General features: G+C 35.7%; 1 protein-coding gene across 3 annotated transcripts in view; it reads right to left on the bottom strand.

Annotated features, from left to right (window-relative positions):
• The window catches only part of ADGRG2 (adhesion G protein-coupled receptor G2), a 64786-nt gene that overhangs the window by 18185 nt on the left and 33657 nt on the right, over positions 1-12944 (bottom strand). For all 3 annotated transcript variants that reach the window (XM_027738298.2, XM_039377998.1, XM_027738296.2), the window contains 12 exons: positions 12703-12744; positions 11076-11123; positions 9846-9913; positions 8361-8434; positions 7313-7352; positions 7158-7192; positions 6380-6462; positions 5664-5724; positions 4532-5223; positions 2748-2940; positions 2257-2413; positions 56-205 (listed from right to left, as the gene is read on the bottom strand). In XM_027738298.2, coding sequence (XP_027594099.1) covers positions 56-205; positions 2257-2413; positions 2748-2940; positions 4532-5223; positions 5664-5724; positions 6380-6462; positions 7158-7192; positions 7313-7352; positions 8361-8434; positions 9846-9913; positions 11076-11123; positions 12703-12744 — 1643 coding nt within the window. The remainder of the gene's footprint in view (positions 1-55; positions 206-2256; positions 2414-2747; positions 2941-4531; positions 5224-5663; positions 5725-6379; positions 6463-7157; positions 7193-7312; positions 7353-8360; positions 8435-9845; positions 9914-11075; positions 11124-12702; positions 12745-12944) is intronic.

Below are 12944 nucleotides of genomic sequence, written 5' to 3'. Positions count from 1 at the left end.
ATTTTGCACTAGGCTTGAGTTTGAAACCCTTAGTTACAGAGGACCAAAAAAATACCTGGAACACAGTGGTCTTTTTAAAGAAGTTGAATATAATTCTAGAAGCCAAGTCCAATTCTTCAGTGGGTAAATTTGTCACCAATGATGAAGGAAGTGTAATTGATCCGAGATTATTTAAATCATTAATGGCCTGAGCTCCTAGAGAGATCTGAAAAATAAATGCCAGGATTATGCTTCATTTCAGTCTCCAAATAAATAAATTATGACTTATTTTCAGTTTAAAATTTCCAAATATGTATCTCTCTAATCATTGTCACAAACTCACTGCTGCTCTCATTCCTCTCCTGCTGCAAGGCATAAATAGCATCTACAGGACTGAAAAGAATGCATCCCATTTCAGGTCTGCCTACCATTGAAAATAATCTGGCTTTACCCACTTGCTTACAGGGACAGAACACACCACTGTAGTGGATAGTATTGATTAGAAAAAAGTGAAGAGCAACAACCCAGGTAGGCCTATGTAATTGTGTAGGGAGATCAACATTTCACAGCATGGAAGCCTGCAAAGGCAAAGAATTTTCATACCCCATAGGAAGTATGTAAGAATTCAGAAAAAGTGTAAATAGCTATTGTTTGTCAGTAAGTTTTTAAGTACAGTAGATTAAGCAGAATCTAAGGATGTAAAACCTAACTTTTTGATCATCTGGCAAAAATGACAAAAAAAGCTATAATTCAGATTTCTGAATTGTTTAGTGGTCTAACATTATACAAAAAAAGATCTGAACTTTCACCCAGTTTTGCATGCTGTACTTAGAGGCCAGAGAGTTTTGTTTAGTATAAAATCTCTCAGCATTCTCTTGTTGCACATTAGTCACAAATATCATCAACCTCAGAATTCCTGAGAGATATGAAACATCAGTAGAAGTGAAGAAAGAAATTATCTGAGTATTCAGAGAATGGCTGTAATAGGAGTAACAGTGTGAACTCCCCACAGTGCCCTAACAGTGTGATTTAACTCTTCTGTTCAGAGAAGTGGACTCCAAATGCTTGTGATCATGCATCCTCTAAAATTTTTTGAGCATGAGCCCCGGTATATAACTACCTATAAGTTATATGTATGTACTACTGTACTAATATATTACACAAGTTATAAAATATATTTAAAAAATTTAAAATTATATTGAACATTATTTTAAAAAATATATTTTGTATTATTCATATAAGCAACATTTTCTTCCCACACTGCAATAGACTGTTGTGTGCACACCCTGGGGTACTCAAACCCCACTTCAGAGATCAGTGGTTTAGACAACCACCAAAGAAATCCTAAATCAATTCTACAAAAACATTCCTAGTTTGAAGTAGATGATACTTATTGCAAATATTCTCTGTCATTGCCAGTGCCATGAAATTTTAAAAAAATCATTACTTAGCAACTATCTGTTGCTATATTTCAGCACTACCACCTCCTAGTCATCTCACATTCGTGCACTACATATTGCTAAGAAATAGAAAAGAACTCTAATGTTAACATTTTATACCACTTTCAGTATCACAGAAAAGGTCCAGTACTAATTATGGCTCACACTACATTAAGCTATTTCCATCTCTGAGGAGGCAGGATGTGCCAGAACTTGTGCAAAACTTTCCATCTCTTCTTGCTTAAGCCTCCAAGGTTGGTATTGTCCAAACTATTAATTCCTCAACAAGGAAGAAGGTTTTGAATGAGACAAAGTGGATTCAAACTTTCTAAGCACTTCTTTCTTGGTGAGACCAACTAGTCATAAGTGACAAATGTCCCAGTATCATTCATTATCCAAACAACATACATAATAGTTCTTTCCTGGAACTCTCCACAATTCATCTCCTTCTACCAGATGAAGCCATCTGGCAACACTCCTTGACAAATGTCAGCACTGTCATGGTGGCTGAATGAATGACTCATAATTCCAGGTTTTTGAGGCAAAGTTATTCCGCCAAGCACTCTGTCCATTCTGGCTGCACCCTTTCTAACAGCTTATTAGTTATGCCAATTTCTGCTAAGTCGGTTGCTCTCCTACATCTATTTACACAATAGAAAGGAAAAACTATGGAGGGCTTAAAAAATAAAATATTTTTTCTCTGAAATGAACACAAATAAAAGATCCTGAAACTGTGACAAACACAGAACAAACTCGCTTTCATATAAATATAAAACCATAAATACTTAAAAATAAATCTTTGACAATTTGTAAATATTTAGAATTATCAGTGTTTAACCTGGAGATCAGCTGAGTCCTGGACAGCAAAAGACATTTCGTTGGAGCGGATGCTGTTGGTTTTGACAACTGCCAGAGCCAAGGAAGGGGAGACAAATTCAGCAGATGATGTTGAGAGCTTCAATTTTAAGCCAATATAATCCACCAGTTTTATAATTCTGTTAAGAAAAAGTACACTTAGTATTACCAAGCACATACGCCGAAAATTCTCAGGCAAATTGTGGTTATGGAGCAACAATCCAAGTGTAGTGTAAAATACAGCTGACTCTGCTCACTTATTATGGAGTCAACACAAAAATAAATAGTTTTCCATGGCAATACATTATAGCAGAGTTGATAAACTTAGAATGACAGTCCTTCTATTTTGTAAGTACATTAAAGAACAAGAAATATTCTTTTGGATTATGATTATTAAAAAAATGAAACTTGCTGAAGCTAATTTATCAAGACAGTTAATACAACACATCTTTAATTACTGCCAAAGTGACATACCTTTTAGAAATTCGGGGTGGTAACGGCTGAGAAGCAGTCAGGACACTGCTAACCTCATTAACCATCCTTTCTACATCTTTTGGCTCTACTTTTCCAGCTGCTAAATCATTTTCTATTTTGGACACGATTTGCTCAGCTGTGGTGATACTAATGGTGGTGGATACAGAAGTTGTATTTGTGGTAGGTGTTTTTCCTGTGACAAAAGAAAAGGTGTGAATTTAGTTAAACACTATGTTCAGCAAATGAAGTAAGCTTTGAGAAAAGTTAAGTTCTCAGCCTGGAGAAGAGGAGAGTGAGGGGAGACCTCATTGCAGTCTACAAATTCCTCGTGAGGGAAAGAGGAGGGGCAGACAGTGCTCTCTTTCTTCTCTATGGTGACCAGTGACAGAACCAGAAGGAATGGCCTGAAGTTGTGTCAGGGGACATTTAGGTTGGTATTAGAGAAAGGTTCTTCACCCAGAGGGGGGTTGGGCGCTGGAACAGGCTCCCCAGGAAGTGATCACAGCACCAAGCCTGACAGAGTTCAAGAAACATTTGGACAATAATCTCAGACACATGATGTGATTCTTGGGGTGTCCTGTGCAGGGTCAGAAGTTGGACTTAACGATCCTTGTGGGTCCCTTCCAACTCAGCATATTCTGTGATTCTGTGATTAACAAACCTATCACAGCTTGTAAGGTCTCTCAATGAGTTATGTGAGACAGAATCCCTTTTTCTCCCTGTCAGATACTTTGCAGACAGCAATAATTTAAATCTCATAAAAATATAAGGTAAGTGTACACCTCATGAGAGTTGTCTCAGGTTTTTCACATGGAACGGAATCATAGAATCATTCGGGTTGGAAAAGACTCCAAGACCATCAAGTCCAGCATTTTACCAACAGTCACACCCTGTCAACTAAACTGTAGCACCAAGTGCCATGTCCACTCATTTCTTGAACATTTCCAGGGATGGTGACTGCACCACATCCCTTGGCAGCCCATTCCAATGCTTAACAACGCTTCCCGTGAAGAAATTCTTCCTGATGCCCAAGCTGAACATCCCCTGGTGCACCTTGAGGCTATCTCCTCTCATCCTGTTGCTGGTTGCCTGGGAGAAGAGACAGACCCCCACCTGGCTACACCCTCTTTCAGGTAGTTGTAGAGAGCAATAAGGTCTCCCCTGAGTCTCCTCTTCTCCAGGTTAAATATCCCCAGCTCCTTCAGCTGCTTCTCATAAGACTTGTGCTCCAGACACTTCACCAGTTTTGTTACCCTTCTCTGGACACACTCAAGCACCTCAATGTCTTTCTTGAAGTGAGGGGTCCAAAATGGAACAGTGCAGCCTCACCAGTGCTGAGTACAGAGGGAAAATCACTTCCCTGCTTGCCATGCTATTTTTGACACAAGCCAGGATGCCACTGGCCTTCTTGGCCACCTGGGCACACGCTGGCTCATGCTGAGTCACTGTCGACCAACACTGCCAGGTCTTTTTCTGCTGGGCAGCGTTCCAGACACTCTTCTCTAAGTCTGGAGTGTTGCATGGAGTTGTTGTGAACCAAGTGCAGGACTCAGCACATGGCCTTGTTGAACTTCATAAAATCGGCTTTGATCCATCAATCCATCATGTCTAGATCCCTCAGCATAGCCTTCCTACACTCCAGCAGATCAACACTCACATCCAAAGTATTCACAGTAACTGCCAGGTCACCCCGCATATATATAACCTTGTTTAATAAAGTTTAAAAGCAAATCCAGTACATGGCATTAAAATTAAAAAAAAAATAATTTACTTGTCATATTTACCTGTGCTCCCATGGCCATCAACAGTAGAATGAGGACGAGAAGCTGAGACAGAATGGTTGACAGGACTAACAGTAGGGGTCAAAGACATTGTGAAAGGAGTAAAGGGAAGAATAGGTACTGTACTAATATTTTTGTTACCAGATATAAGCTGAGTTGTAGCAGGAGGAATTTGTGCAACAGATTTGGTGATAGTCTCAAAGTGGCGAGTTACAATTGGAAGTTTGTGGGGAAGCTCAGAAGAGGAAAGTGCAGAATGTTTAGTGAAACCTACAGAAGGAGAAAGTATTGTAAAAGGCTTGCTAAGGTGTGCAGTATTAGGTTTAATTGAGAAAGCAGCATTAGTGACAGATTTTGTTGCAGGTGTGGAACTAGTGGCGGATTTATTAGAAGCTACAGAAGAAAAAGTTGGTGTGGTAGGTTGAGCAACAGACTCAGAAAAGGAATGTGTAGTGGTAACAATGGTGGAAGACATAGAAGTTTCAGCAAGAGGGTTTGTAGTGGGAGATGTGGAGAGAGGTCCAGAAAAAGGAGTTTCTGTGAATGGTGTGATCAGTGGTCTAATTGTGGGGCTTTGTTTAGCAGAAAGCATAGTGGAGGAAATAAAAGTATTAGATTTGGGGGAAGTCTTTTTAGAGAGAGAAGGAGAATGAGGGAAAGGAACCCATATAGAATGAGGTGGTACTTGTATAGTACTGTAAAAGAAAAAAAAAAGCACAAAAATGCATGTTAATTTTAACATTGTTTCTATTTTAAAGAAAATAAGTTATATATATGAATTATATGGACATACTAATAAGATATATTTAAAAAACAATCAGCTTGGATGTTTCATGCTCTAACATTTTGAGGGTTCTGACATTCTATTTTGCTGTAGTTGTTAACTAGCAAGTTCATAAATACTACCACTGCCCTTGCTGCCTGTTCTGGAGGTGACCTGATGTTGAACACAAAAGGAAAAGAAGGGAAAGGAGGGAAAGAGGGAGGAATGGAGAAGAAGCTATACAGGAGAATGACTGTCAGCTTTTTCTTGAGGAGTCCTTCCTGGCTATTACACTGCAGCATGGAAGTTGACTGTAGTAATGTATTAGGAAATTTAGGAAATAAGAAAGTCAAATTTTGTGTTTATACTTACTACATTTGTAATTCTTCAGCAGTCAAGGAACAATACTTTGGTGATGAACAGCAGCACCGATCTGATGTGACAAAGAAGCATTAATCTAGTTTATCCTGAAGCATAACACTTACTAATATTGTTAAGCAAAATATTTAACCCTTTGTATTATGTATGTAAACAACAGTATTTACTGCATAATTTATTTTGATTTCTTCTGAAATTACTTTCGCAAAACAAAAGAAATCTTGACAGTCAGAATATTGCCATACCCCCAGATTTTTGCTCAAAGCCTGACAAGTTCAGATTTCTCTTTTTGTTATTGTAAACAAACAAAAATACAAAGATACAGTTTTTGAAACAGAGACAAATGGTATTAACCTCTACTCCATACTACTCCATACTATCACGATATCACTAAGAAAACTTGGCTACTTAACAAATCTTTTAATCATCACTTTGGAAACACATTTATGTTCTCAGCTAATTTTACACCTAATCCTTTCAAAACTGTGCTTTATTAAAGTAGCCAGTAATTTCATACCAAATTTTTTATAAAGTTATTTCTATCACCCACCCACCCAAAAATCAGAAGGCTGCATTTTTATGTATTTATATTGTTCAACAATAAAAATATTTTTATCTAAAAATAAGTAACAATATTTTCTTTTAGCTACCTGGAAGTCACATGTAAAGACATAAAATTGTGATGAGACTATGTTTAAAACATGACTTACCAAGTTGGCTTATTTTTGCTTTGTTTGTTAAACTGCTTATATTCTCTCTCTCTGCCAGCTTCATTATGAAATTGCAGTGTATACTATAATGAGAAGAAAAAGCTTCAGACTCAAGAAACAGAGCTGCCTCATCTTTAAAACACGTGAAACTAACATCAAATAATAAGTGAAAGCACATTAGCCCAAATGCTAAAGGTGAAAGCACATTTTTCCTAGGCTCTGTCAGATTTGGGCATATTTGTAATGCAATAAATCACTATGGCAGGCTAATTAGAAGAGTAATACATCAGTTTGTGTCAGCTTATTATCCCTTATCTTTACAGACACTGTTGATTCTTAAAAATGGGATCCTCCCTAATCAATGTTAGCTGTTAAAGAGTTGATAATTTTGTAAAGATAATAACGTAGTCATAAAGATTGCATTGTATTCACAAGTTCTGGACATCTGGTGCTCTCAGTTACTACAGGGCTCAGCTAATACTGAGATGTAGAAGAATATGGCACACAAGCCTGTGCTTCAGCAGAATATTAATGAAAGTAACACAGTTTGGTTAAAAAAACCCAACAAACTCTAAAAAATTTTTTAAAAATCACTATTGCTAGGAGAATAATGAAATCAGAATTTGTTAACCTACAAATATTTCTTCAGCCTGTTTCTTAAGCTTAAATTCCTAGAAAGATTGTTTTTTCTTCTGTTACAGAGCTATTCATACTGCATATATCACAAGACAATATACGAGCTTTTAAATATTTAATCTTTAAAAATTTAATAACAAACCTCTGGTTTTCTGCACTGCATTCCATAACAGAGGACTGTAACGACAAATGATAACAGACAAAAGTTGTTTTATCAGGAGAAAGCAGGAGTGATCCTTTGTCAGAAGTAAGATGGAAAAAAGTTTTCCGAACAGTAACAACAAACAGTAGTCTTACCTCACTTACTGCTTGCAAGGTTTTGTTGAACTCTGAAATGCTTTAAAATAAAATGTTACCATTATGGAGGATTTTTAGTTATGTTTCTAAAAACAATTACAACATTATAATAAAAAAAATAAATTACATAGAAAAAAGATATTTTTTCAGTTGATCAGTGATTTTTTAAAGTCATGCCAGTTCTAATACTGTAAAACCACTTTACAAAGCATTAAACATTTTAAAAGTCGACTGCACAAAACTCTGTCATCATATTTTAACATGAACCCATTGTAAAAGTTATTTAAAAGAGAAAAAGATAGATCTTAATGTTGCCTTTTGGCAAGCAAACATTTGGAACAGAATTCTAAATCTATGCTCAAAGCCATAGAAATAGAATGAAATGAGTAAGAAATATGGATTTATTCTACAAACAAGATCTGTTGGCCAATTACATCTTTCTGATTTTCGGGGCAAGTTTTGGAAGTAGTAGTAAATATTCATTCATTCAAACCCCTCCTTACAAAGATTGTGAAAGAAAAAGCTACGCCAAAATAAAAACATAGATATGACTTCAAGAATATTTATTAGAGAACATGCAGCTGTGAACGTTCTCTTCATAACTTCCTACCAGACAGACCTATCCTGAAATTATACAAACCATTTATTCATGGAGAGCAGCAGCCAGACTGTCATTCTCAACAATCCACAACTCATGTTCTCAGGTGGTATTATTATTATTGTTATTATTACTATTATTATTACTACTACTACTATTACTAAGATCAACAGCATATAAACAAGAAGGACTTCAGGCCTTGTTGAGCCCCAAGGAACCAGAAGAATCTAAAAGGAAATCAGTAATTGTACCATTTTTTTAAAAGAACTCCAGTGGTACATAAACTAAGACTATTCTAACCAATATGAGCTTTGTGTTAAAGAGCAGTAACTTACAACTCCTGAAATTTTTAAAGTGCAGGAATAACACAGTCTGCTCAACATGTGGTAGGTCTCACTTCATCTTTTCCAAATATAACAAAGATTTCAATCTTTATTCAAAATTACTTACCTCAATTCTTGGGGGGCAGATGCTGGAATTGCAATTAATTTTCTAACTTGACTGCTGGTGGTTATGTTATTAATCTGTTAGAAAGAAAGATTCCAATGGTAAGTACAACCAGTAACTTTTAGCCTTAAAAGAAAAATGTGCATTTCACACATTTTAATAGGTAGAAATTACAAATATAAGAAGTGTGTTTCCTCATGGATACACTGCAACAAATATTTATCATAGCATTGTTGTCACAACTTATGAAAGGAATTGATCTAGTATAGAGCAAAAAATAAGATCTGATTTTTGAAAGATATGGGCAATACAATAGTGACTCCACCATATCTCATATTGGAAAAAGAGGAATTTGGCTTAGTTTGCAACAAAGACAGCTTAGACCAGACACTGAATGAACTTTGTAACTATAAGTGCAACAATGTGACAAGCTCCATAACAGACCTAAGTAACAGAGGGCAGAATACTGGGAGTAAGTCATGAACTGAGGTGAAAGACATGATAGAACTGAGCTAAATATATATTGAATAGCATTAGGGCCTGGGGATACACTAAGGTTTATCTAAAGACCCTTTATAGATCTGCTTCCTATGCTCTTCTGCTTACCACCATTACTAGTTATTTTAACATTTCATGCAAGCAGCAAACACCATAAGGAAAAGCATCATCTAACATACATGCTATTGGCTTTACCTAAGAAATAGTATCCTAAAAAATGAAAGAGTTTCAAGATATGTACACCAGTTTTTCTAGTAGCTGTAGGCATCATGTTAATACCCTAGGACAGTTTCAGGGCACTATCACTGCTGAAACACAACGCAATGTAGGGGTGGCCTTTGCCAGGGGTATATCCCTGCTCAAACTCAGTGCTCCATCTATATGGTCCTTGCTTTCCATGATACTGTCTTCTTAAACCTCTGTTGTCTTGTGTAAGTGGACACACTCATGTCACATAGGCCTATTGCAAAATTAATAACTGATTAACCACGTGCGAAAAAGCATAGAAAGATTATGCAAAAGCATAATCAAAAATATGCAAGAAAGCATAAAACTATTTATGAGAGTCTCAACATGCATTATTTCCAGGACGCAATCTAATTTTAATTATGCCCACACTGTTGCCATCTAATGATGCTTGCCTTCTAAAGGCAGGTACCTAAATTAATCTCCAGGGGAAGATCCTGTATGCCAAAGTGTAGATTCTTAATCAGACAGTTCCTCTCTCCAGATTTCCCACGGCTTCCCCCTCTTTCAGTGGCTATACAAAGAATACAGGAAATTCCTTACTGTAGGAAGTTTACTTAGATGGAATTCTAAAATTTAGTTGCAAAGCAGCTGTTTAAGAGAGAATAGATCCATCCACTGCAAATAGTACCTTGTACTGCAAACACAATAAGAATCATGTAAAGGTAAGAGTATCTTAAGTGTAGACAAAGAATTTAATTTCAACCTTCTATACAATAAAGTTTTAAAAGAAAGAATACTTACAATTTCTACACTTAGTGACGTATTACTTTCTTCACTTGCCTTAAGTTCTACCTTGCCCACATAGAACACTAAAACCAAAAGCAAAAAGAGTTAAGAAAATCAATGCTAAAACACATGATGTAAACTAGAGAATTTAAAAATTTACTGTCTTGTGTTACGATATAAGGGAAATAAGAACTAGCTTCTATATTTTTGCAGCTGTTCTTCCATCTCTTCACTTACTATTTCAACAAATTAACTAGTCCAATAGCTATTTATTTTCTGTATATTTAATTTTGCTGGCTGTCCCTAAATTCCTTCTGGCAATTCTTTTCCCCAAAACAGAAAAACTGCACTGTACATTACTATTAATGCAACTCCAACTCCCACAGTGAGAATAAAAAGTGTGGATAAAGGCAAAGTGATACTTTAAAAATCACTCCCTTGGGAATTAAAGAACTTTCAGGATACCATAATTCAAACCATCACTCAACAGTCCTTGAGAGCTCATAGGCCAATTTTGGAGACAAAGAGGAACTCCTACAACACTTTCTTCCTGCATCCACACATTAAGTGCAGACTATAGAGAAAAAGTAGTAAACAGGAATGCATATATGACATCACCCAAATCATGTAGGAGTTTACTGTGTCAAACACTAGGGAAAATTTACAGGAAGGGGGGGCAGATAGTCTAATCTATAAAGCACTCAGCATGTGGCTACTTGGCAGAAGTGACTTCATTTTCTTAAGTATGTCTCATAGAAGCTGTTCATCTTTTACTATTTTTTTTTAGTACACACTAAATACGAATAAAGGGAATACGACTGCCATTTCCATTTGCCTTTGTCTGTTCTGTCACATGACACTTTTAAAATAAAAGTAGGCTCTTAAAATAATTCTCCTAAACAGTATTTCAGCTTCTATTCCTGACAGAGTTAGACTCAGTGTGGCAGACATTAGCATCTACCATAGCATACTAGTTTCTTTTTTTCTCAGGTTTGTAATTCTTATCTGCAATTGTGTGCGATAAGAAAACAAGAATCAGAAATAATAGACTACATGTTCCTGTAAAAAAAAAACAACAAACACATTTGGTATTTTTAGAAATTATACAAAATCTCTCTAAATTCACAAGAAAATTTATTACAGACCTAGCTTTTACATGGGAACTAAAAGTTGCTTCATTATTCAGAATATAAAATAATTGGACATATTTTCTGTAAAAATAAAAGGAAAAAGAAAACCACTAACCTGAATAATTACAGACATGTGTTATGTTGCATACAATGGTTTCGCCTGCTGTAGTTTTTTTTGGGAGAGGAAAAAAACAACTAATGAGTAAAAAAGTTGAACATAAATCCAATATTGACACACGCATTTACAATCATTTAATGTTTTAAATGTAAATGTCTTTACCTTTTAGAAATATTTGACATACTAGGTTTCATACCTTTAGAGCACTTATCAAGACATTTTTCAAGACTTGGTATTCAGAAACATGTCATTTTGACTAATTAATTTTGAATAATTTTCTGTAACACTTTCCACAAAAGACTTACATGCAAGTGGTCTCATTTTTTTTTCATTTTTTTTTTATTTTTTAAATCCAAATAGAAACAGAAATCAACATATTAATAAGCTCTTCAAATATCAGAGAATTCAATCACTAGGCAGCACATTTTCTGATTGTGAGGATCCTGCTATGGCTACTTATGATAGCATGAAGCTAAAACTGTTTCCCTGATAAAATTCAACTATGATGCCAACAAACATGTATGCTCTCATCTAGTAGAATGTGTCTTTGTTTAGTTACAGCAACCTTTTGACTGCTCCATAATTTCCATATTTTTAATACTACCTAGACTGCTAAGAAATAAGACTGATCCTAAATCAAGGGTACTGTAAACAGATGACTCTGTTGTATAATATCAAAATAAAGGACCAGAAAGTTATTTGCATCCAAGATAAAACTCCCACACTTTTTTATAAAAGCAACATGGCAGCAAACTTTCCTTACTTAAGCAGACAGATTGGCCCCCACTAATGGGAAAACAAATGCTATTTTCTCTGCTGTTATCATTAGTTAATACCAAATCAGATGGGAATCTTTTTTGACACTTCTTCTGTTGTACAAACATCTAACTGTTAAAATTTGATGCTTCATCAATTTTGTCACCATCAATAAACAGCCATCAGAGGATATGAATTGTAAGCTGGTGGTAATATTCAAATTATTAGAAAAAAATAGTTTTTCAGACAGCAGTGTAGAGTCCAATAAATTTGATGGTTGGACCTGATGATCTTAGAGGTCTTTTCCAACCCTAATGATTCTATGATCCTAAATTTGTGTTGGCAGTTGGCAATGAAATAGTTACAAAACTTGTATCAGCTCCAAGCCAGTTCCTCTTTCACTTGCACTAATTCAGGGTAAATACATTCTAGTGGGTCTACCTGGCTCCTACATGAATAATCAAAAAATTAAATTCAGTCTACTCCTGGTCCTACTTTTCCTGCCCTGAGGTCAAACATCAGGACTTTATTCAGTTTGCTTCTTTCTACTAAAAAGCATGAGGATTTTTTTTTTAAGCAAACGTGGTTCCCAAGATTGTGGTTCTTACATCTTTGTGGTAACCTGCTGATTTGACTTACAAAATAACCAAACTCTTCTATATGCAACCATCTAGACAAGAATTCTAGAATTAGTCCTTCTGCCAGACTGGAGTTCAATGTGAAGTAAGGCAGATTGGTAATATGACACACCACAATACCAAGAAAAAAGATCCTATTAAAAATATTTGGGAGCAGACTTACTGAACTCAACGCAAACCGAAATTTTGAGAAGCACAAAAGAAGAGCAGTGGTGATACATGAATCCTACCTGGTGTTGTGGTGGAGTAATAATCGGTGATTCGAAGAGTTTCTGTTAAAAAAAAAAAGAAAAGAAAAAAGGTTTAAAGTTTTCACATTTTAACTGCAAAAGCCTATGAAATACATGTCACAAAAATAAGCTTTCTTATTTTTACTTTGGACTCCATCTTCCTAGGAGAAGTGTAAATATATGACGATTTATAAGGGGATTAAGTTACTTGCAGCATGAGAAATACAAAAGCAGCAATCAGA

Source organism: Pipra filicauda, unplaced genomic scaffold (genome assembly GCF_003945595.2).
Source record: "Pipra filicauda isolate LSUMZ 115617 unplaced genomic scaffold, ASM394559v2 scaffold12_size5214236_pilon, whole genome shotgun sequence".
Taxonomy (NCBI): domain Eukaryota; kingdom Metazoa; phylum Chordata; class Aves; order Passeriformes; family Pipridae; genus Pipra; species Pipra filicauda.
Note: the sequence above shows the minus strand (reverse complement) of the source record. Positions and strands in the feature narration are given on the sequence as shown.